General features: G+C 38.8%; 1 protein-coding gene across 4 annotated transcripts in view; it reads right to left on the bottom strand.

Moving 5' to 3' along the window:
• Positions 1-24232, bottom strand: part of ATP11C (ATPase phospholipid transporting 11C (ATP11C blood group)) — a 189825-nt gene that overhangs the window by 86052 nt on the left and 79541 nt on the right. For 3 of the 4 annotated variants that reach the window (XM_084870183.1, XM_084870181.1, XM_084870182.1), the window contains 4 exons: positions 19121-19240; positions 10619-10708; positions 8274-8354; positions 2457-2564 (listed from right to left, as the gene is read on the bottom strand). In XM_084870183.1, the coding sequence (XP_084726309.1) occupies positions 2457-2564; positions 8274-8354; positions 10619-10708; positions 19121-19240 (399 nt within the window). The remainder of the gene's footprint in view (positions 1-2456; positions 2565-8273; positions 8355-10618; positions 10709-19120; positions 19241-24232) is intronic. The other variant, XM_084870184.1, reaches the window with a different exon arrangement.

Here is a 24232-nt window from a genome sequence, read left to right as displayed (position 1 = left end):
TGCTTAAGTGAAATAAGCCAGTCACAAAGGGACAAATATTGTATAATCCCACTTATAGGAAGTATCTCTCTTGTCAATCATAAAAACAGAAAATAGAAAGGTGTCTGTCAAAGGATGGAGGGAAGGAGGAATTAGTGTTTAGTGGTTACAGAGTTTCAGTGTTATAGGATGAAAATGTTTTAGAGCCAAAACCAGTTTGGCTCAGTGGATAGAGCATCGGCCTGAAGACTGAAAGGTCCCGGGTTCAATTCCGGTCAAGGGCATATACCTGGGTTGCGGGCACATCCCCAGTAGGAGGTGTAAAAGAGGCAGCTGGTCGATGTTTCCCTCTCATCGATGTTTCTAGCTCTCTATCCCTCTCCCTTCCTCTCTGTAAAAAATCAATAAAATACATATTTAAAAAAATAACACCTTGAGACTATGATAAAATATTTGTAAAAAGCACATCTGATAAAGGACTGCTATCCAAAATATACAAAAATTGTTAAAACTCACCAATAAGAACATGAACAATCTGATTTAAAAATAGGCAAAATACCCAAACATTCACCTCACAAAGAGGATATTAAGATGAGAAGTAAGAATATGAAAAGATGTTCAACAACATATGTAATTAGAGAATTGCAAATTAAAACAAAAGAGAGATTCCAGTACACACCTATTAAACTGTCAAAATCCACAATACCAACAACAAATGCTGATGTGGAGTAACAGGAATTCTCATTCAATGCTGATGAGAATGCAAAATGGAATAGCCACTTTGAAGATAGCTTGGTAGTTTCTTATAAGATTAAACAAATTCTTAATATACAATCCAGTAGTCACACTTGGTATTTACCCAAATGCATTAAAATCTTATGTACACACAAAAACCTGCACATAGAAGTTTATAGCAGATTTATTCATAATTACCAAAACGTGGAAGCAAACAAGATATCCTTCAGTAAGTGAATCAATAAAATTACTACATATAGACAATGAAGTATTATTTAGCACTAAAGAAAAATGAACTCTCAAGCCATGAAAAGACATGAAGGAAACATAAATGCATATTACTAAGTGAAAGAAATCAATATGAAAAGGTTATATCCTGTATGATTCTAATTATATGAAATTATGGTAAAGGCAAAACTGTGGAGACTGTAAAAAGATTAGTGGTTGTTCCAAGTTGAAGGGAAGGTGGGAGAGATGAATAGGCAGAGCACAGAGGATGTTCAGGACAGTTTAACAATTCAGTATGGTAATACAATATAATGGTGCATACATGTCATTTATATATTTGTTCAGGTACATAGAATGTACAATACCAAGAGTGAATCTTAATAATGTAAACTATAAATTTTGGATAATAATTATATATCAATGTACTTTCATTGATCATAACAAATGTACCAATCTGGTGGGGGATATTGGTAATAAGGGAGGTTGTACCTGTGGGGAAATGGGGTATATGTGTACTCTGTAGTTTCTGCTCAGTTTTGCTGTGAACCTAAGACTGCTCTAAAAAGTAAAGTTAATAATTAATTAAAATAAAATCTGTTGGCAACAAAAATATATTATGCATTGCTCATATAATGTAAAATGGTAAAAACTGCTGTGGAAAACAGTTTGTAATTCATGAAAAATTTAAACATAGAATTATTCTATCACCTAGCAATTCTACTCCTAGGTATATACCCAAAAGAATTGAAAACAGGTCTTCAAACAAAATCTTGCACATGAAATGTTCATAACAGCAGTATTCATAATAGCCAAAAGATAGGAAAAACAAAACAAAACACTAACTTCCATCAACTTATGAATGGATAAACAAACTGAGGTATAGTCATAAAATAAAATGTTATTCAGCTGTAAAAACCAATAAAGTATTAATACATATTACAACATGAATGAACCTCAGGAATATTACATTAAGTGACAAGCCAGACACAAAAGGTCACACAGTGTATGATTCCTTTCAAATGAAATATCTAGAACAGGTAAATCCATAGAAACAGAAAGATTAGTGGTTGCCAGGGTCTGGGGGAGGGAGGAATGAATCATGACTGCTTAATAGCTTATGGGAGTTTCCTTCTGGGGTGATGAAAATGTTCTGAAATTAGACAGCATCAACGGTTGCACAAAATTGTGAATGCACTAAATGCCACTGAATCAATTGTGTCCATTTTAAAATGATGTGCAGCCTTGGCTGGTGTGGCTGAGCTGGTTGAAGTGTTGTCCCATGAACTGAAGGGCTGTGGTTCAGTTTCTGATCAGAGCACATACCTAGGTTGTGGGATAAGACTCCAGTTGGGGTGTGTGTGGGAGGAAACAGTGGATGTTTCACTCTCTCTCTCTCAAATCAATGAAAACTTGTCCTTGGATAAGAATTTTTTTAAAGTTTATTTTTTATCATAATGAAGCATAAAGGAAAAATGTGTATTTTTTTACAATAAAGAATAAATAAAAATTAATACCTTGATCTTTTCACTCTCTTTTCTAACTCGCTTTGCATTTTCAATAATGTAAACATTTCTCTTGTTGACTTCATTATCAGCTCTGTGTCTCAGCCAATCCTCATATCCCTAGAAGGACAAAAAAACAACAAAACTATAAAATCAAGCTCCTATAATGAAGTAAATTTCTATAACCCCCTTCATGAGTTGCCAGCATATATTTATACTTACAGTATTAATCTACATATATAAAAGCCTAAGTGACCGTTAGCTATGATGCACACTGACCACCAGGGGGCCGACGCTCAATGTACAGGCATAGAAACATAGAACAGACTGATGAATCTCAGAGGGAAGGGGGCAGGGGGCAGGACAGGAAGAGATTAACAAATATCTTATACGATTTGGGTAAAGTTGAACAGCCTTTTATATACTTTTTATTTACTAGAGGCCCAGTGCATGGATTTGTGCACCTTTGGGATCAGGCCAAAACTGGCTCTATGACATCCCACGAAGGGTTCCAGATTGCAAGAGGGCTCAGGCCAGGCCAAGGTACCCCACTGGTGCACGAATCCATGCACCGTGCATCTAGTTTCAATATATATTGTTAAAGAGACACTACATTTTTTAAAAAATTTATTTTATTGTTTAAAGTATTATAAATAGTTGTACATATGTCTCCATTTATTCCTAATGACCTACCCTCAGAACCCCCTACCCCTGCAACATGCCCTCACCCAACCCCCACCCATGCCTTGCTTCCATTGGTTATACTGTATGCATGCATACAAGTCTTTTGGTTGATCTCTTACCTCCTCCTCACACCCTCACCAGCTTTCCAGCTATAATGTGACAGTCTGTTCAATGCTTCTCTGCCTCTGTGTTTATCTTTTTTAAATTTATTTTTATTTTTTATTTTTTTATTGAAGTATTACATGTAGTAGTACATATATCTCCTTTTCCCCTCATTGACCGTCCCCCAGTGTTCCCTCTCCCAGTCGCATGCCCTCATCCCGCCATCCTTGTGTGTCTTGTATCCATTTGTTGTGCTTATATGCATGCATAAAAGTCTTTTGGTTGATCTCTTTCACACCCTCCCCAACACTTCCCAGTCGTCCTGCTGTAATGTGACAGTCTTTTTGGTGCTTTACTGCCTCTGTATCTATCTTTTGGTTCATCAAGTTATAATGTTCTTTATTTTCCATAAATGAGTGGAATCATGCTATATTTTTCTTTCGCTGCCTGGCTTATTTCTCTTTGCATAATGCTCTCCAAGTCCAGCTATACTGCTGCAAATGGTAATAATTCCTTTCTTTTTTATATCAGCATAGTATTCCCTTGTGTAGAGGTACCACAGTTTTTTAATCCACTCATCTGCTGATGGGCACTTAGGCTGTTTGAAAAACTTAGCTATGGTGAATTGTGCTACTATGAACATAGGGGTACATATATCCTTTCTGATTGATGTTTCTAGTTTCTTGGGATATATTCCTAGAAGTGGAATCACTGGGTCAAATGGAAGTTCCATTTTTAGTTTTTTGAGAAAACTCCATACTGTTCCCCACACTGGCTGAACCAGTCTGCATTCCCACCAGTAGTACATGAGGGTTCCCTTTTTTCTGCATCCTCACCAGCACTTGTCATTTGTTGATTTGTTGATGATAGCCATTCTGACAGGTATGAGATGGTACCTCATTGTCGTTTTGTTTTGCATCTCTCAGATGATTAGTGACTTTGAGCATGTTTTCATATTTCTCTTAACCTTCCTTCTGTCTTTGAAAAATTATTTATTTAGGTTCATTGCCCATATTTTTATTGGGCTGTTTATCTTCATTTTGGTAAGTTGTATGAGTTCCCTGTAAATGTTGGAGATTAAGCCCTTATCCGTGATAACATTGGCAAATATGTTCTCCCATGCAGTGGGCTTTCTTGTTGTTTTGTTGGTTTCTTTTGCTCTGTATTTATCTTTTTGTTCATCAGGTTAAAATGTTCTTTATTATCTATAAATGACAACCCTACATTTTTATAGAAAAACTAAGATATGTTTTTAAAATACCCCTTAGGTAAATAGCTTTATTGTATCAAAAGGTCCTACCATTCTACATTTAAGTATTAATGAAAACACAAGCATTAGAGCCTTAATATTCTTCAACTGTGAAGGATTATGATCTGTTTTTTTTAATTCTTCTCTCAATTAAGTTATTGTTGATCTTTCTACTTTTGAATTTGAAAAAAAATCTGGGTGTTATTTTCTTAGACTTAACCACTTAAATATATTATTCTGTAGTAAACCATTGGAGTGATCATCTCTGAGGAAACTGAAATCCTCCCAGGGACAAAATAGAAAAGGCAAGCTAGGGTTATTTGGGCAGAGAATCTATGATAAGTTTTAGAGATCAATAGTTAAACTTTCACACTGATTTGGTGGTAAAAGAAAATATAAATTGGTGTTTATTTTTTAGAATTAGAAGTAATCAGGGAAAGGTCTAATGGCTCATTTTTCTTTAGGCTTTTTGTCTGGAATATATTTAAGGCTAAAGAAACAAGGCAAGAGGATGTTCATTGTTTGAGTACAACTTCCTCTCCTGTTTTTTTTTTTTTTACAACACTTTCCTTTTTTTTCTTTATAATTGTGTCTGTACTCTTTCAAATATAACTGTTTGAAAAATACCTTGATTGCTTCCCCCTTTTTTCTCAGTTGCTATATTCATTCCAATTCTGTCTCTTTTTATGACTATTCTAGGCTATCATTTCAGTGAGGAGAGAAAGGCCCTAATATGAACTAGTATTGGGAATAAAATGAATCAGTAAAAGGTTTTGAAACCATACAGGATATTTTGGGAAACAGTAATTATATGATGTTAAAAAAAAATAATCCTAACAGTTTAAGGGAAAAAACATTTCAAAAGTCTTGATTTAGTAACCAAGAACCTGATAAAATATTCTTGTAGTTCCTGTTAGGCAAGATAGAAGACCAGATAACCTCAGGAGGAAAAGTAACATTGTTCCCAATACTGTTAAGCAGACTTTTAATTTGGAAGTTCTTTTAAGACACTGTAAAAGCACTTGATAAGTACTATGTAAAAGTATGTTTGTAATTGGCCTGGTTTTGTGGCTAATTATGTGATAAAAATCGCTATCCTATCCCCTTCCCTCCACTGTTTCCATTTTCAATTTCATCTGGAATGCTCAAAATACTTCAAAGACATTGTAACTGTGCAGAAACTTCATTTCTTTAGTATAACCTTTTCTCCTTTCCTTCCCTTTGATTCAAACTGGCCTTTCCCAGAGCCCTGACTCACCTGCCACCTTCTCCCTTGCATGTCCACTTCCTGAATCATTAAGCCCTCAGGACAATGAGGTTCAAATAATCTTAGGGGCAAAGCCTCCAGTCTGTTGAGTTTTGATCAAGTCAAAGTAGAGATAACATCTAATCTTCAGTTATGTTTCAGCTTCAGGCCCAGTAAAGCAGAAAACCAGATGCACTGATCAACCATCCCCTATTCTAGTACTGACCAATCAGTAGAGACCATGACCCTAACTCCCTTAGTCACCATAATTAATGATTTTCCCCCCTTATACAACCCATTCCCTGGAAGCCATTAGGGAATCTAGGTCTCTGAGTATTACCTCACCTATGACTTTAGACCTGGGCCACTATCTAAAAATAAACCCTTTCTTTGCCGCAAACTTCTATTCATGTCTTACTGGGCTTTGATGCACACAGGCAAACAAACCCCTTTAGTTCAGTGACAACATCATAGAAACACTGCATCTACCCTGGAATGACCACCTCTAGATTTCTTTCATGTAACAGAAATATATTTAAAATATTGTTTTTGAAGTTTCTGTTATTGGAGGTGTGAATGACTTTTCTGATGCATATAAGTTCTCAGTTCAAATGTTTTTGTTTCTTTCATAGCATTTCTTGACATTTTTAAATTAAGTCTTTGTGGTTTTGTTGTTATTGCTTGTATTCCCTACTATAATGTCAACTCTAAGACTACAGAGACTGTGTTTGTTTAATATACCACAACACTAACTTCCTTTGTCACCATGATTGATGATTTTGTCCCTATAAAACCCATCCTCTGGAAGCCATTGGGGAGCCAGATCTTTGAGCATTAGCTCACCTATGACTTCCCCTGGCAGGCCACTTACTAAAAATAAACCTTTGCTTTTTTTTTGCTTTTTTTTTTTCTGCAAGCTCCTGTTTCTGTTTTATTAGGCTTTGACACATACAGGCAAATGGACTCCTTTAGTCCAGTATCAACATTAGCATTACAAACCATGGCAACTGTCAGCTTTGACAAGACACAAAGGTCTCCTCTACCTACCACCCTCTTTAGCACCATCAGGAAAGACAACAAAATTAAAGTATTTATGCTCTTGTGTTATCTACTATAGGCAAACAAAAAGTCCACTAGATTAGAAAAGTTTCAAATAGACATATCACAATGAAAAAAAATTAATGCACATTAAAACTTTGCCTCCCACTTCCTGACTTGGGTTATATTACCACACAAAAATATTGAGGAAGAAAGGAGCATGAATATTAAGGATGTACTTTATGATCATTTTAAGAGATTTTCAATAAGAACCAAATATAAATTAAACCCATCAGATATAGTGTCCACTCTTTCCTAATATATAAAACCCTGGGTCATAATGACCAGTAATGAATGGCGGCTGACCAACTGGAAATCAGTGCTGGCCTCGCCCCCAAGCAAGCAGTAAGGGGCAATCAGGCAGGCACGCAGAGGGGTTAGGGGTGATCAGGCAGGCAGAGTGATTATGAGTGATCAGGTAGGCAGACCAGCAGTTAGGGGTGAACAGATAGGCAGGTAAGTGGTTAGGGGTGATCAGGTAGGCATGCAGAGGTTAGAGGAGATCAGGTAGGCAGGCCAGTGGTTAGGGGTGATCTAATAGGCAGGAAAGTGGTTAGGAGAGATCAGGTAGACAGAAAGCCCCTCACCAGGCTGGCCCTGCCCCCAAGCAAGTGGTTAGGGGCAATCAGGCCGGAAGGCAGAGTGGTTAGGGGTGATCAGCTGGCAGACCAGCAGTTAGGGAATATCAGAAAGACAAATAGCCCCTTGCTGGCTGGCCCTGACCCCAAGCAAGTGGTTAGGGGCAATCAGGCAGGCAGACAGAGGGGTAGGGATGATCAGGTACCAGGGGTCCTCAAACTTTTTAAAGTGGGGGCCAAATCACGGTCCCTCAGAGAGCTGGAGGGCCGGACTATATGAACTACTAATTCCTACTGTAACACCTTGGCTGCGCTCACTGCCCAAAAAACCTGGCGGGCAGGATCAGACTCCCCTGGGGGCTGCATGTGGCCCGAGGGCCGTAGTTTGAAGACCCCTGAGTAGGCAGACCAACAGTTAAGGGTATTCAGGTAGGCAGACCAGCAGTTAGGGGTGATCAGGTAGGCAGATGGCCCCTCGCAGGGCTGACCCTACCCCCCAACAAAGAAAGAGGGAGGCCCAGGCCAATCAAGCCATTGCATCCCAGCCTGTCGCCTGCAGAGGGAGGCCACTGGTGGCAAGGGAAGGGGGCAGCGCTGCACAGATGGCAAGCAGTGGCAGCAGCAGGGGTGGGACCAGCTGCCTGTAGTCATGGAAGGAAAGTCCTGATAGGCTCTGATCTCAGGCCAGGCCTAGGAACCCTAGCTGAGGGGTCCCGGATTGTGAGCGGGTGCAGGCCCAGCTGAGGGACCCCCCGAGTGAATGAATTTTCATGCACTGGGCCTCTAGTATAAATATGAAAGAGAAACTTTGATAAAGAAATTCAAACTAGACAAAAATAAAATATAGACATAATTGTAAGTAAGAAATTTACCTGCTTGATGGCTGTAACAGTTATAACAAAGAAAAGTGGAAGTCCACTTGTAACTGGGCTAGTTGGTGTATCTACTGTGACCTAAGTAAAGAAATGAAATTGAAAGTAAAATAAAAATAGTCAATAACTTATATGCAATCTGTACATGCTGCAAAATTTTCAGACAGAATGCAGACAAAACTTATTCTGGTAGCAGGGTGAATGTTAACTTTCATTAAAACAAAAGCAATCCACACAGCAGTTAGTTTAAGAAAAAACTTTTAAATCAGGTTTAGTTTTCATCACAGGTTGAATTAACTAATCCCTCTACTGAAATACATCCATTCATTTACCATCTATTTGTTGAGCACTATTCTGTCAGCCCCCTGCACTATTATCAGCCAGGCTCTAGAGATGCTGCTTTAAACATATGGAGAAAAGTCCCTGACCACATACAGCTGGCAGCTTACAGGAAAAACCAGGCATTAAATAAATATCTTGAAACCTGAAGAGTAAACAGAAGTTAACTAGATGAGAGAGGGGTGCTTTTTCAGGAACAGTAAACAGTGTATACAAAGCCTCTATGGCAGGAGAGACTGTTACACAGGTAAGGAAATAAAGAAAGCCAGTAACAAAAGCATGTGGTGTGAGACAAGGGCTGAAAAGGGAGACAGGCCAGACCAAGCAGGGCCCTCTGTGCTAGAATTCATTCTTCATCCTACAAACAGTGGGAAATAATTGAAGCTTTTAACCAGGGAGAGTTTGCATACAGAGAACTACATTTTGAAAAGATTTTCATTGCATTGTGGAACATAAAATGGAAGGGAACAAGAGTGTAGGCAGGGATTCATTTAGGAGGCTACTGTTCTAATCCAGATAAAAGATCATGGATTGGATGAGGGGAGTAGCAGCAGACATGGAAAGATGTTCCAGAGATATTTAGAAGGCAAAAATGGTAGGACTGATAAGGGATTTCTTATAAGGGGTAAAGAGGTCTTCCACGTATCTGGTTAATATGGCTGGTGGATGTTGTCATTCACTGAAATAGGCAACACTGAAAGAGAACGAGAACTAGATTTGAGTAACAAAGAACCATGAGTTCCATCCGCCCTCACAATTCATTGACTTGCATTTCTAACCCCCACACAGACCTGTCCCTGCCACAAACACTGTGTTGCTGGCTTTTACATGGCTCTGTGTCTTCACGCAGACTGATACAAGTCTCTAATCCTTCAAGGCTCAGTTCAGACATCACATACTCTTTGAAGCCTTTTCAAGTTCCTCTTAGGTAGAAAAAAAAAATCATATCTTCTACCATATCCCTATAATATTTTGCTAATGTGTCTTTTATGACTTTTACTATATTAAATTAAGTGAATACATGACTAGTTTTGGCTATACATAAATTCCTTAAGGATAGAAAAGCCGTATCTTCATAGCACCTGTTAAAATCTTTGTTGTCTGGCACATAAGAGGTGCTTGCTATATGTTCACTAAATTGAACTGAGATGCGCTATAAGCCAAGTGAAAAGATGCATGTTCACAATCCTCTATGTAGTTTATTTTATGCTCTTCTGTAAGACATCTTTACCATGGATGTAGGGGAGCCCCTTTTAAAGTGCCCCATCATTCAAAATTGAAATTGGCTCTTTCCCCTATCACAAACCAGATTGGTTTTAAGTAGCAGGGCCAAATTAAATTACAGTACCATTTACTCAAAAACTTAAACTGGATAAACAGAAGCACTTAATACCAATAAGGCATTTCAGCAATTTCATTGGAATGTTTCCGCTTTGTTTTAAAAAATGAAATGAGGGGGGAAAGTACCTTTAATATAGTAAAATTTTCAGTGGTTGATTTTGGCAAGGGAAATATTTTAATAGCTAATAGACTTAAAATGGAAGATGCAACTTAAAATGTCTAAATACTAGGCTTTCACCCTTAAAGTAAATGAATGAAGAGCATAACTGATAATCAGGAAGATAAGTGACACACTTTCAATTAGGCTGAAACTAGTGTTTAATAAAGTAAACTATTAACCTAAACTATTTTCAATTTTGACATATACCAATGCATTTAATGGAATATATTACATGTGCTTCAAGTGTTAACAAAAATATAAAATCCATAAAAGTTAAAAAAAAAAATAACAGCTTCAACAAATTTTCAGGGAAAAGTGCTCCTTTAGAAATAAATAAAATAATATAAACCTTAAAATGTAATATCGGTACTTTCAAAAATATTATTATAATAAGCCCTGAAACATCTTTTTAATCACAGGTCATTTTAAGATTAGAAGTAGAGTGAAAATTTGTTTGAAGTAATTAAGTTTCTAAAAGTGAAATGGCAGTTTATGGTGTTCTTACCTGTACAAGGAAAATTATGAGAAAATAAAAATTTGCAATTCTTCTAAACTGTTCAAACAGATTCTTTGGGAGAAAATTCCAAAGTGTATACTGTAAAGAAGAAAGAAAAAAATCTATGATCAGAAAGCAAACTTTAAACATCTTAGCAATGACTCATATGGGTCCAAGTTATCACTACACTTTGAAAGCATGTTAAAACCCAATGCACGGCCAGTGAGCATCGCTGATCATAGCATCTGCCCAGGCTATGGGTTTGATCCCCAGTAGGGGGCGTGCAGGAGGCAGTCAATTAACTTTTCTATTTATCCTTCTCCCTTCCTCTCTCTAAAATCAATAAAAATATTTTTAAAAACACACCTAAACCTCATATATACAAATAAGCATATACTTAGAGATATAGTAAATAAACACTTTTGAGTAATAAAGTTTTACATTGACCATTACAATTGGGCCATCTAGTCCCAGACCTCTGCCTTCTCTGACCTGATTTAAATTAGGTTCCTTGTTATGTGCTCTCATATCATCCAACACTTCCTTGATAACACATGTTGCAATGAATAATATATGCATGCACTTTTACTAAAATTTCTCCCTTAATAAGCAATGACACTAAGTGGACACTCAATAAATTAGTTGGATGAATGAGTGCACAAATTAATTCCTCTGGCTCCGCTAACCTCTGGGGTCTTGATCACAATCACAGATATAACTGTCCCAACCAGTACCTCCCAGATCCATGACAGCTGAGGTGTACACATAACCCTGGGTAACAGAGAACTTTTATTATAATTAACAACATACCACCCTGGGATTTTGTAATTGGTAATAGATAAAGATTTTAATGCAAAACTGTGCATAGGCGGAAGGAGAGACCTCTTGGGCCAACTGTGAAATCACATAGACTTTATCACTGATACCTTAAGCACAAAGACTGAATCAGTTAAAATCACCAGAGGAAGTTGAACTTTCTAGGTACTTGAATAAAAGAAGAGCAGAAACAAGTAAGAAAGAAATGTTTCTTAAGCTAAATATATAAATTTATATTAATATGAGAAAATATCTATTAAATTAAGTGAGGTGAATGAAAAGCCAAAGTTACAGAACATGGGGATTTACTACTAACCCCTCTTTAAAACACATATGGGTTCGATTCCCCAAGGGGATACCAAGAAAATGAAGATGAATGGAGGTAAACATATTCAGTGATGCAGCTCCATTATAACTAACACAACCTATAAGGTTCTTTCCCCAAGTTTCAGAAGTGCCTCAAGGAAGCCCATTCAAAATTGAGTGCAGAATTGTGTGTGCATGAACATCAGTTGGGAGAAGAGTCCACATTTTCATCAGATACCCAAGGCAGCTTGTGACCAAAAATAAAAGGGATCAAAACTACTGATCAACTTTTTGTGTGTAATTAAAGTTTATTTGAGCACAAAATACTTTCTCTGTCTATAAAATTTATTTCCTGGCCTAGGGAAGCAGATCTTTCTGGACAACTATAGCCAGCATAGCTCTGTAAATATATACATGAGTAGCTAGAGCCACTTCACCAAAGTGTCTCTCTTTTCATTATGTTTTCTTCAGGGAGATGAAGAAGGCATCTGGATGAAGATCTGGGAAGATTTTGAGTGGGCCAGGCAATTAGGCTATACCTTGAGGAAGACCACCATCTCTATGGATATCTCTATTGCAGGTATCGACTGAGGCTAAGAATCACACGATTTCACTCATATGTAGGATATAAAACTGAAAATCATGGACACAAACAACAGTGTGGGGATTGTCACAGAGGGTAGGGGTGAAAGGGGTCTAATATATGATGACAAAAAATGATTTGACTTTGGGTGGTGGGTACACAGTGCAATATATACATCTTTTAATACAAAAATCTACACCTGGAACCTAGGTGACCCTATTAACCCATGTCACCCCAATAAATTTAATTTTAAAAACACTGATCCAATCACTTTGAAGCTGATGTAGTCTGAATCAGCACTTAACTGTTTCAACAACAGACTAACAGCTGAACTTTTGGCTTGCTGACATTTTCTTCCCTAACTAAAGGTTTTTTTAATTGAACAAACAAACATCAGGAACTGTGAGAGTCCTCTAATGGTTCTTAGCACATAAAAGGAAACATTATTTTTCCTAGGGTGACTTGGTTCTCTTACCATTTTTCTACCTTCCTAAAGAACAGTTTCATTGAGTAACTCAGGTTATTCCCTTTACAGGAAACTACTACTATATGCCCTCTTCTTCCCTATTTCACTTTATGAGCTATTATGAGCTATAACTACACAGATGGACTTAAAGGGCATTATTATAACTATGTATGGTGCTAGGTGGATACTGGAAACATCATAGGGAACACTTTATAAAATATATGATTGTCTAACCTCGATGCTGTACACCTAAAACTAATAGAAAATAATACTGAATGTAAATTAGAATTTTAAAAAATATAAAAAGTGCAGCAGACGTGGAGGGGAAACCAAGATGGTGGCATAGGTAAACACATAAACTGCTGCCTTGCACAACAATTCAAAACTACAACTAAAAGACAAAATGTCTATCACCCAGAACCACAGAAAAGCTGTTTGAGTGGAAGTTCTATAACTAGAAGGAAAGAGAAAAGAGCATTGAGTTGGGCACAAGTGCTGAAAGGCTGAGGTACAGAGGCACGTGAATCGGGCTGGGGGCGGGTGATTGGGTGCCCTGCTTTTTTCAACCCGAAGGGAGACAAGTCCCCGATTACTCTGAACTCCAGTTTTTGGGGAGACACGGGGAACCCAAACTCTTGTGGGGAGAAGCTGGACTGTCGGCCATCAGATCGGAAAGTGAGGGTACTTTCTTGCAGAGATGCGCACAGCAATCATTGTTTACTGCACTGGGGCGCAGGACTCGGGGACTTGGAAACGCAGAGAAGCAGAGACAGCTGAATGGCAGCCATCACTGTTTACCACACCCTAGCCTAGAGAATCTCCGAGACCCCGCACAATCTACAAACCCACCTAAGCTCCAAGCAGCAGCTTTTGCATATAAATGGCCTGCCCTATCACAGCTTAACCTAACAAACTACAGCTCTGGTCAGGCAGCTCCAAAACCTCCAAACCCCAAGCAAAGAGGAGAAAACTGTAGTTCTCACTGTAGCTCCTGAGGGGTGGCCTCAGACAGTAGCTGACCTGCACCCCATTGGAGATCCAGAAGGTAGTGTATCCAGTGATCAGTGTGAGATGACACAGATTTCAACTACTTACATCCATAAGTGACACATTCAAAAGGCAGAATCAATGAGCACCAAAGCCCCAGTGAAATAAGCCCTGCCCCATAAGTGTGTCTCCAGCATGGCAGTTCTTCCATTATAGACACACCAGGTCCTCACAGCCAGTTGGCCTGGAGGTCGATTCCTCCCAGTGACACCAACAACCATCAAGACTTAATTACAACAAGGCTGTACACACAGTCCACAAAGGTAACTGGGTGTCCACTTCAGGTAACTGGAAGGCCAACCCAAGAGTATCCACCTCAGGTAACTGGGAGGCCAACCCAAGAGTATCCACCTCAGGTAACTGGGAGGCCAATCCACTGGCCCCTATAGGACACCTAGCACACAAAGCCACCCTACCAATTCAGGGAAGCAGCGAAAATGTGAAGACAAAGAAATAGATCACAAACGAAAGAAATGAAGGAAAACAAATCACTGAATATAGAGTTCAAAACCACAGTTATAAGGTTTTCAAGAATTTCCTAGAAAAGGCCAATAAATTTAACGAGACCCTAGAGTAGGGGTGTCGAACTCAATCAGAGAAGGGGCCAAAATCTAAAATCCAGCCTAAATCGCGGGCCGAATGGTTTACTGAACAGTCATAAACTAACAATGTCATAAACTGACAGCGGAGTGCAGTGATGACAGCGCGGTGCGGGCCACATTGCAAGGCCTGGCGGGCTGGATTTGGCCCGCGGGCCTTGTGTTTGACATATGTGCCCTAGAGGATATGAAAAAGGACCAACTAGAAATTAAACATACTCTGACTGAAATTAAAAAAAAAATTATACAGAAAGTCAACAGCAGACTAGAGGAATGCAAGAATCAAGTCAAAGATTTGAAATACAAAGAAGCAAAACAAAACAAACAAAACAAAACAAAAACAAACATGAAAATAAAAAGAAAAAAGAATCCAAAGATTTGAAGATGGTGTAAAAAGCTTCTGGGACAACTTCAAGTGTACCAATATCAGAATTATGAGGGTGCCAGAAGAAGACAGACAGCAAGATACTGAAAACCTATTTGAAGAAATAATGACTGAAAACTTCCCCCACCTGGAGAAAGAAATAGACTTACAAGTCCAGGAAGTGCAGAGAAGCCCAAACAAGAGGAATACAAATAGGTCCACACCAAGACACATCATAATTAAAATGCCCAGAGCAAAAGACAAAGAGAGAATATTAAAAGCAGCAAGAAAAAAAAGTTAGTCACCTACCTACAAGGGAGCACCCATATGATTGTCAGGTGATTTCTCAATAGTAACTATGCAGCCCAGAAGGGAATGGTAAGAAATATTCAAAGTGATGAATAGCAAGAACCTGCAACCAAGATTACTCTACTCAGGAAAGCTATCATTTAGAATTGAAGGTCAGATAACGAGCTTCACAGACAAGATAAAGCTAAAGGAGTTCATCTCTGCCAAACCAGTATTATATGAAATGATGAAGGGTATTCTTTAAGAAGAGGAAGAAGAAGTAAAAGGTAAAGATAAATGTTGTGAACAACAAAGTGACAACAAATACATATCTATCATCAAGTGAATCTAAAAATCAAGTGAATAAAAAATCTGATGAACAGAATAAACAGGTGGATATAATAGAATCTGGGGCATAGAAATGGAGTGGACTTACAATTCTTGGGGGAATGGAGTGTGGTGTGGGGGTGATGGAATAGACTGGAGAAAAATAGTACACCTATGAATGAGGACAGTGGGTGGGTAAGGGCAGAGGGTAGGGTGGGAATGGGGTGTAGGGGAGCTATAGAGGGGAAAAAAGGAACAACTGTAATAATCTGAACAATAAAGATTTATTTACAAATAAACAAATAAATAAAATAAAAGTTCAAAAAACCCCCCCACCAAAACAAAAACAAACACATGAGACTGAGGAAATCAATAGTACTATTAAGGACCATCCTTTACAATAAAGAGGGTATATGCAAAGTAACCATCATGCCCTCACAAGATGGCTGCCTATGAACAGGCCGGCATTGGGGTTAGTGAGGAACGATCAAACAACTGAACAACCAGGCTGTGTGGAGCAACCAGGCCGGCAAGGAGGTTAGTGAGAGATGACCAAACAACTGAAAAAGCAGGCTGCGTGGGGTGACCAGAGCGACAGGGGCATTAGTGGGGTATGATCAAATGACTGAATAAGCAGGCTGTATGTGGCGACCAGGCCGGCAGGGGAGTTAGTGAGGGACGACCAAATGATTGAACAGCAGGCTGCGTGGGGCAACCAGGCTGGCGGGGGCAGTTGTGGGTGACCAGACTGGTGGGGGGAGGGGGCATCTGGGGGTGACCAGGCCAACAGGAGGGGTAGTTGGGGGCAACAAGGCTGGTAGCGGGGACAGTGAAGGGCAACCAGGCTGGCAAAGGGGGGTAGCTGGGGGCAACCAGACCAGAAGGGGGGGTAATAAGAGGCAACCAGGCTGGTGGGGTGAGGGTAACTTAGAGACAACTAGGTTGGCAGGGAGGAATTTGGGGGTGATTAGGCTGGCAGTGGGGGATTAGGTTGGCAGGGAGGAATTTGGGGGTGACTAGGCAGGCAAGGGGAGCAGTTAGGGGCAACCAGGCTGGCAGAAGGGAGCAGTTGGGAGCGACCTGGTCGGCACCAAGGGGCAGTTAGGGGTGACTAGGCTGGCAGGAGGGCAATAAGGGGCAATGAGGCTCGTATGCAGAGGCAGTAAGGGGCGACCAGGTTGGCAGAGGGGAGAAGTTAGGTGTGACCAGGCAGGCAGACAGGTGAGTGATTAGGAGCCAGTGGTCCAGGATTGTGAGAGTGATGTGTCTGACTGCTGGTTTAGTCCTATCCCTAGGATCGGGCCCAGGAATCCAGCCTAAACCAGCAGTTGGACATCCCCCAAGGGGTCCTGGATTGGAGAGGGTGCAGGCTGAGCTGAGGGGACCCCCTCTCGTGCACAAATTTCATGCACAGGGCCTCTAGTAATAATAATAATCACAGAAATATAAGTAACAAAAACAGCTACCATTTATTGAGTGGTTAATACAAGCCAAGCACAGTGCTTAAATACTTTGTATGGATTACTTTATTCCTCAACACAATCCTATGAGTTAAGTCCTGTTAATATCCCCATTTTTAAGATAAGAAATTTAGACATAGAGAGGTTAAATGACGTATTTTAATTTTAAACCCAGGTTTTCTTCTACAAGGATGCAGCTCTTTACCACTATACACTATATAGTATCCTCTTATAATTATTAATTATATTAAGATTTAATTCTTTTTCTGAGGTTAGTATACTGTCATTTCCACTTTTTCTGCTCTAGAGGTTTTATGAAAAAGATCAGTTAATATACAGTTAACTAGAAAAACTGTAACATAAAATTTACAGAATAAAAAGATCTGTTAGTCTATCAGTGTTCAATTTTTATTCTAGTTTCTAAAATATATATACATATATATAGAAGCAAATCTGTTTAGACTCAATCTTTATTTGCCCTGTGAGCTCCTGAATATTTTTTAAAATATCCTATTGCATTATTTTATCTGCTTGTAAAACTGAGGCTATATAAAATATGAAAAATATCCTATTAAATACAACAAGAGTTGAGAATTATGATGAATTTTAAAATACAAAAATGGAAAGTATATTGCATCAAAATGATTATCACTAGTTCAATGAAAAGTCACTTAACCACATAAGACACTATGGAAAACAATAATTCCCTAGGAAATATTTTATATTTCACTTGATGCAAAAGGAGAGATAAAACTAAGAAAAGAATCCAAATAGCACAATGATATGAAAAGGGCTTTATCACTAACTCTGCTTGGTGACCATGTCATTAGCTCAGTTTCTCTGAGTTTGATTTCTCCATCTGTAAAGTCAGTGAGTTGAACAAGATGACCTCTTAGGCTCTTTCAGTTATAATAGTTCTACAAGTCTATGATTATGACTCAAAGGACTATTATTGATTGTTTTCTTGGCTACTACAGGGTAAGTGACAATTTTCAGTGAAAGGACTTTTCACTATTTTTGTTGCATGTATGGAAATTACTGGCTAAATATATATAAATTACTGGCTAAAGATAAAAATTATCAAGAAAGACCTTTTATGCAAATACTAGTATACTCAAAGTGTTCTAAGGCCAATAGAACATAAGACAACACATTCTGTCTATATTTTACATGTTAATCTTCTAGCTACCCAAGGATAAATCACATGTACATTTGAAAACTAAAATGTTAAATTTTTCAAGGGCATAATTTTGTGTTTCAGGTCCTAGGTGTTTGCAAACATGCAGTGAACCAATTGTCACCAACATTTTAGATATGTCTTGTCAGATTGCATGAGGAAGTGAAGAAAATTATCAAACTCTGTGCCATAAGAGATGGTCATGGGCTGACCATCTAGCACCTAGCATCTAATCTGGTCAACCAAAAGTAAAGATTAGTAAACTAATACTTGTAGAAAGATAACTATGGGTATAAGGAACTATAAAGAGTGCTTTCACATATTGAATATCAGGTCTATTTCACTGATGAGAATATTCAGACATAGAGATTAAATTGGCCAAAGTCACACAGCTAGAAAATAGCCAGGCCAGTATTTAAACTCAGGTCTTCAGACTTCCAGGCCCCTGCCCATAGCATTAAACTATGCTGAAGTAAGATGATTATTTAAATGATGACACAGCTACAGTGATCTTAACTGTTTAAGCATTGTACTGAGCAAGGGAAACTCCTCAGTGAAATAAGGATGCCATTCTAGGATAGCACCCTCCAAAAGAATGTAAATTATTTACAAACTAGTCCATACAATTAAGGGCAATTCAGGAAGCTTTGGGCAAGTAAAGAATTCCTACTTTTAGAATACTTTAAGGCTTAAAGTAATATGTATAATCAACAGGCACTATGAATCACAAGTGAAACACAAATCTGAAACACAAAATTATACCCTTGAAAAATTTAACATTTTAGTTTTCAAATGTATATGTGATTTATCCTTGGTAGTTAGGAGATTAACATGTAAAATATAGAAAGAATGAGTGAAACTGTGTTGTCTTATTATCTATTGGCCTTAGAACACTCTGAGTATACTAGTGAATGATGTTTCAGCTATAACAAGACAAAGTGACTTTTTGTAAAATAATTATCACAGTTGATATATGATTGGTATAAGTGCACACCAATGTGTATATATAGAAGCATGAATAAAAATAAGTGCATTATCTGGCTCACTATATGAACATGTAGAAAATTTAAAAACTTACCTTAGATGAGACTATTCTATTATCACAAAACCTTTGTGCAATGTAATCTTCTGTTACTGAAATTGGATGATTGCCAACAAACACCGTGCGTGTACCAACTCGTTTCTCTTCTCCAGCACACTGACCAAGAGAAAGAGGGGGGAAGATGAGTTTTCTTTATCACATTTCTCCATGCTTCTACAGAGCTCAAAATACTCATCTAAGCAAGTTTGACTATGATCTAGAGAGAAAGAAACAGTAATAGAGAGGAAAAACCCTTGCAAGGAATAACTCCACTAAGCTCTTAGTTGCTGATTTAGTAAAAATGTTGCTTGAGCCGAAGCCAGTTTGGCTCAGTGGTAGAGCGTCGGTCTGCAGACTGAAAGGTCCCAGGTTCGATTCCGGTCAAGGGCATGTACATTGGTTGCGGGCACATCCCCAGTGGGGTGTGTGCAGGAGGCAGCTGGTCGATGTTTCTCTCTCATCGATGTTTCTGGCTCTCTATCTCTCTCCCTTCCTCTCTGTAAAGAATCAATAAAATATATATATTTTTAAAATGTTGCTTGAGCCAACTGTTCTCAGGTCAACACTGTAATTCTAAAATGTTTAAATTAAATAAAGTATCCAGGGAAACAATAATTTTTATTTCCAGTCATTTTTCTTTCATCCACAGAATCTCAACAATCACCATCAGAGCAACACACTTAGGAAAGGTCAGACTGAAATATATAATTTTTACACAACTACTGATGACAACCTTGACATTACCCTTACCAGACAGCAGAAAACAGGATACAAATTACTTCTAAACACAAAATAATTACTTGTAAGAATACAGAAATACTAATGGCATGTTCAACTCTTTTTACAAAGAAATTTGGTAAGTTCTTTGGCTTTCCAGTAAAGACATTCTTTTGTCATCTCTCAGGGCCTACTGTCAAAAAGTCACATTTCAAAAATTATATCTTTAATGTCCCTTTTACATTTAAAAAAATCAGATCTGCAGAAACTATAAGTTCTAAGGTTGAACTTCATTTTACCTCAACCTTATATTTCACTGAGGCTACACTGTTTTCTTAATCCAGGATAATATATCTTCTTATATAAATTTGGGACAGTCTCCTTCGATAATACTTATTTTATCATGTTTGAGACAACGATATACACTGAGTGGCCAAATTATTATGATCTCTGAACACATAATAATCTGGCCACTCAGGATAGATAGGTGATAGATAGATAGATAGATAGATAGATAGATAGATAGATAGATAGATAGATTAGAGGCTCAGTGCATGAATTCGTGCATGGGTGGGGTCCGGACAGCCTGGCCAGGGAGAGGGGACATGGGCAGTTGGCCGGCCTGACAACGGTAGAACTATTAGCCTTTTATTATATAGGATATACACTGAGTGGCCAGATTATAATGCGTTCAGAGATCATAATAATCTGGCCACTCAGTGTATTTAAGTCACAGGAAATATGACAGAACCAGCATCCACTTATATGTTTCAAATATTTTTTAAAATGATAATCCCTCAACCTAAAATGTTTTAAAAGTATACAGCCACAAAGACTTTCCTCCCTTTCAATAATCCATTTAAAGGTCATCTCTACCTATAAACAATCATTTTACAGTTCCAAATGTCTATGTTTATTTGTACTCTAGTTATAATTTTTGTACCTTATATGGATAATACAGGGAACATACTTTAGTTTGAAAAAATAAGAGTCACCTCCAAAATAGAGATAGATAAGACCTCTTGCTTTACCATTTTTATTTAAGCTTATTAAATAACTAGAGGCCCAATGCCCGAAATTCATGCAGGGGGGTTGTCCCTCAGCCCAGCCTGAGCTCTCTTGAAATCTGAGACCCCTCGCTCCAAACTGCCTGCCTGCTTGCTCCTTAATAATTGGCTTGCCGCTCATTAGCACTGCTGTGAAGGAGGGAGAGGTTCCTACCACCGCTGCTGTGCTCATCAGCCATAAGCCAGCTTCTGGCTGAGTGGCACTCCAACTGTGGGAGCTCAATGACCACTGGGAGCAGCTCCAGCATTGAGCGTCTGCCCCCTGGTATTCAGTGCACGTCATAGCAACCGGTCATTCCACTGTTCAGTCGATTTGCATATTAGGGTTTTATTACATAGGATTATTTAGTGGAGTATTTCCTTTCAAATCTGTATGGAATCAACTGAAGGTAACAGATTAAAGTAGGAGAGATTGAGGCTATATATAAAGGATAACTTCTGGAATTCTATCCTGGCATGGGGCTAACAGAGGTTGTGGGAATCTCTATCTAGGGAAAGCTGGAAAAAGACACTAAGCATCAGTGCTGACTAGCTTAGCTTTTTACCCATCTGCCCAAAGAAAGGGCATTAGAACAATTGATTGCACAGGACCTTCAAATGCCAAGAGTCAGTAATTATAGCAGATAAATTTTCAAATGGTTCCTGGAAATCAATAAAGATTGCTTTTACTAGAATGGTAGCTATATACATTGTGCCTCAAGTACTGACTTTGTTTGTAACTGTAATATATAAGGTCTGACACTGATAAGAGCACTAAATTTCCCATGTCAATTTTGCAAAATGTAAACTGAAATTGAATACACCTTCTAAAAGTAGAGTTTATTCTGCTTCACACTTATGCTCACCTTCTGTTGTAACTACAGGCTCATTGTAGTCTCTACAATACTTGAACCTTATAATGTACCAATTTGAATTACAGAAATTGTCAAATTCATATTCAACCTTTATTAAAATAAATGTACAACCTTTATTTTAATATTCATAAAGTTGGTTCATTTTTTATACAAGCAAGAAATGGTACATTAAAAAGAGCTACTTTTTATGCCAGTTTTCAGATCATTCCGCATATGGAAAGGGAGAAGAGTAAAAGGAAAAGAGGTAGAGGGTCAGTGAGTTTGCAGGATGTTTCATGCACTGCCAATATAAACTGTTCCCCGCAATTAACAATGGTCACTGATTAACTTAAAAACAAAAATGAACTAGTGCTTCCTTAATTCTGAATTGTTTTCAACTTTCTTCTCTGGCAGGTCACAGCATTCCAGAGACCAAAAGGAATGAATGAGCATAATCCAAATGTTCAGGTATGGTATTTTTATGAATTCCCTTTATCTGAATGGCATTTACAGATTCCCTAAGTGCTTTCCCCATACATTATCTCTGGGATCTCTTTGAAATAGACCTAAATAACCTCTATATCTCAATTTAATTGGAGAATATGAATAAAAATTGATGTGTAGGTAGCAGAGATAGAGCATTATTAGATGATGAAATAAGGGCTGGAGAACTGCATCATGTATACTCCAGAGGATTTTCAAAAGGGCAAAATCTCCTCAGCCCCGGCAGGGTGGAGTTTGGAGCTTCCTGAGAACTGGGGGTGAGGTGGGATGAAAGAGATAACTGTCTCATGCTTGTTTTTATTCTCAGATCTGATGAACCTGCAATATCTGGTGGAATCTGCTCTGTTTAATGTTATTTGGTCTGCATATAAAGGGCAATGCTGAACTTGTGTAAGTTCACTGTAATTTTCCACTTGCTGTAAATGTAGCATTAAAACCCTGGTTTTAGTTCTTGTGATTTTGAATAATGTAGGTGCCTTAGCCACAGCAGAGAAACACTAAGTAGGAATCATAAAATAATTTACCATTTGGATAGCATACAATGTAGTCTGGAGTGGAAATGTATGAGTCCTGCCATGTTATAATGAACTAGAGGCCAAGTGCACAAAATTCGTGCACAGGGTGTGTGTGTCCCTCAGCCCAGCCTGCACCCTCTCCAATGTCAGACATCCCTCTCACAAGCTAGGACTACTGGCTCCCAACCACTCAACTGCTTGCCTGCCTGATTGCCCCTAACTGCTTCTGCCTGCCAGCTTGATAACCCTTAACCACTCCCCTGCCACCCTGATCGACACATAACTTCTCCCCTGCTGGCCTAATTGCCCCTAACTGCCCATCCCTGCTGACCTGATTACCCACAACCGCCCTAGTCACCCCTAAGTGGCCTCCCCTGCAGGCCTGGTCGCCCCCAACTTCCTTCGCCTATAGGCCTGGTCTCTCCCAACTGCCCTCCCCCGAAGACCTGGTACCTCCCACAACCCTCCTCTGCTGGCCTGGTCACCCCCAACCGCCCTCCCCTGCAGGCCTGGTCCCCCCAACTACCCTCCCCTGCAGGCCTGGTACCCCCCATGACCCTCCCCTGCTGGCCTGGTTGCCCCCAACTGCCCTCCCCTGCTGCCCTGGTTGCCCCCAACTTCCCTCCCTTGTAGGCCTGGTCCATCCAAACTGTCCTCCCCTGTAGGACTGAGTCCCCCCCGCAACTGCCCTCCCCTCCTGGCCTGATTACCCACAGCTGCCCTCCCCTGCTGGTCATCTGTGGTGGCCATCTTGTGTCCAAATGGGGGCAGCCATCTTGTGTGTTGGAGTGATGGTTAATTTGCATATTATTCTTTTATTAGATAGGATTTTAATCTATTAAGAGTCCCTCCTGTGTTAAACTACTTCCCATTCAAATGTCCTCAGAAATAACATTTTTAAGAATTGAAATATGCTGGCACCAATTCTATTTTAATGACATATCATACACTATAATGAAAAATATAGAGTATTAAACAGTATATTTATAGGATATGGATTAACAGAGAAAGCAATTTAATTTTCTTCCTCATGATAAAAATCATCCTTTTGTACTCTTGTTTCATACCTCCCTAGTATAAATTGAATATTGTTTTAGTAAAGCATACAACTTTCTCCAGAACACAGTCTCTCAATAAAATAAGAGTGAAGTGATACTGTAATTTAACTAGCACTATCTTAAAATCCTGTGCCATTAGTAATCATAAAACACAGAAAGTTGTTGGAAGTATAATTTGTTTCTTGACTTCCTCTAGACCAGGGGTGGGGAAGCTATTTTCTGCCAATGGCCATTTGAATATTTATAGCATCATTCTTGAGCCATATTAAATTATGAACTTAAAAATTAGTCTGCTATATTTGGTCAAACATTTAATTAACTCACTCTTAATGCCTTGGCAAGGCCAAACCAAATGATTTCACAGGCCTCATACAGTCTGCGGGCTGGATGTTCCCCACCCCTGCTCTACACCAAT

The sequence above is a fragment of the Pipistrellus hanaki genome (genome assembly GCF_964339955.1).
Source record: "Pipistrellus hanaki genome assembly, chromosome: X".
In the NCBI taxonomy this organism is placed as follows: domain Eukaryota; kingdom Metazoa; phylum Chordata; class Mammalia; order Chiroptera; family Vespertilionidae; genus Pipistrellus; species Pipistrellus hanaki.
Note: the sequence above shows the minus strand (reverse complement) of the source record. Positions and strands in the feature narration are given on the sequence as shown.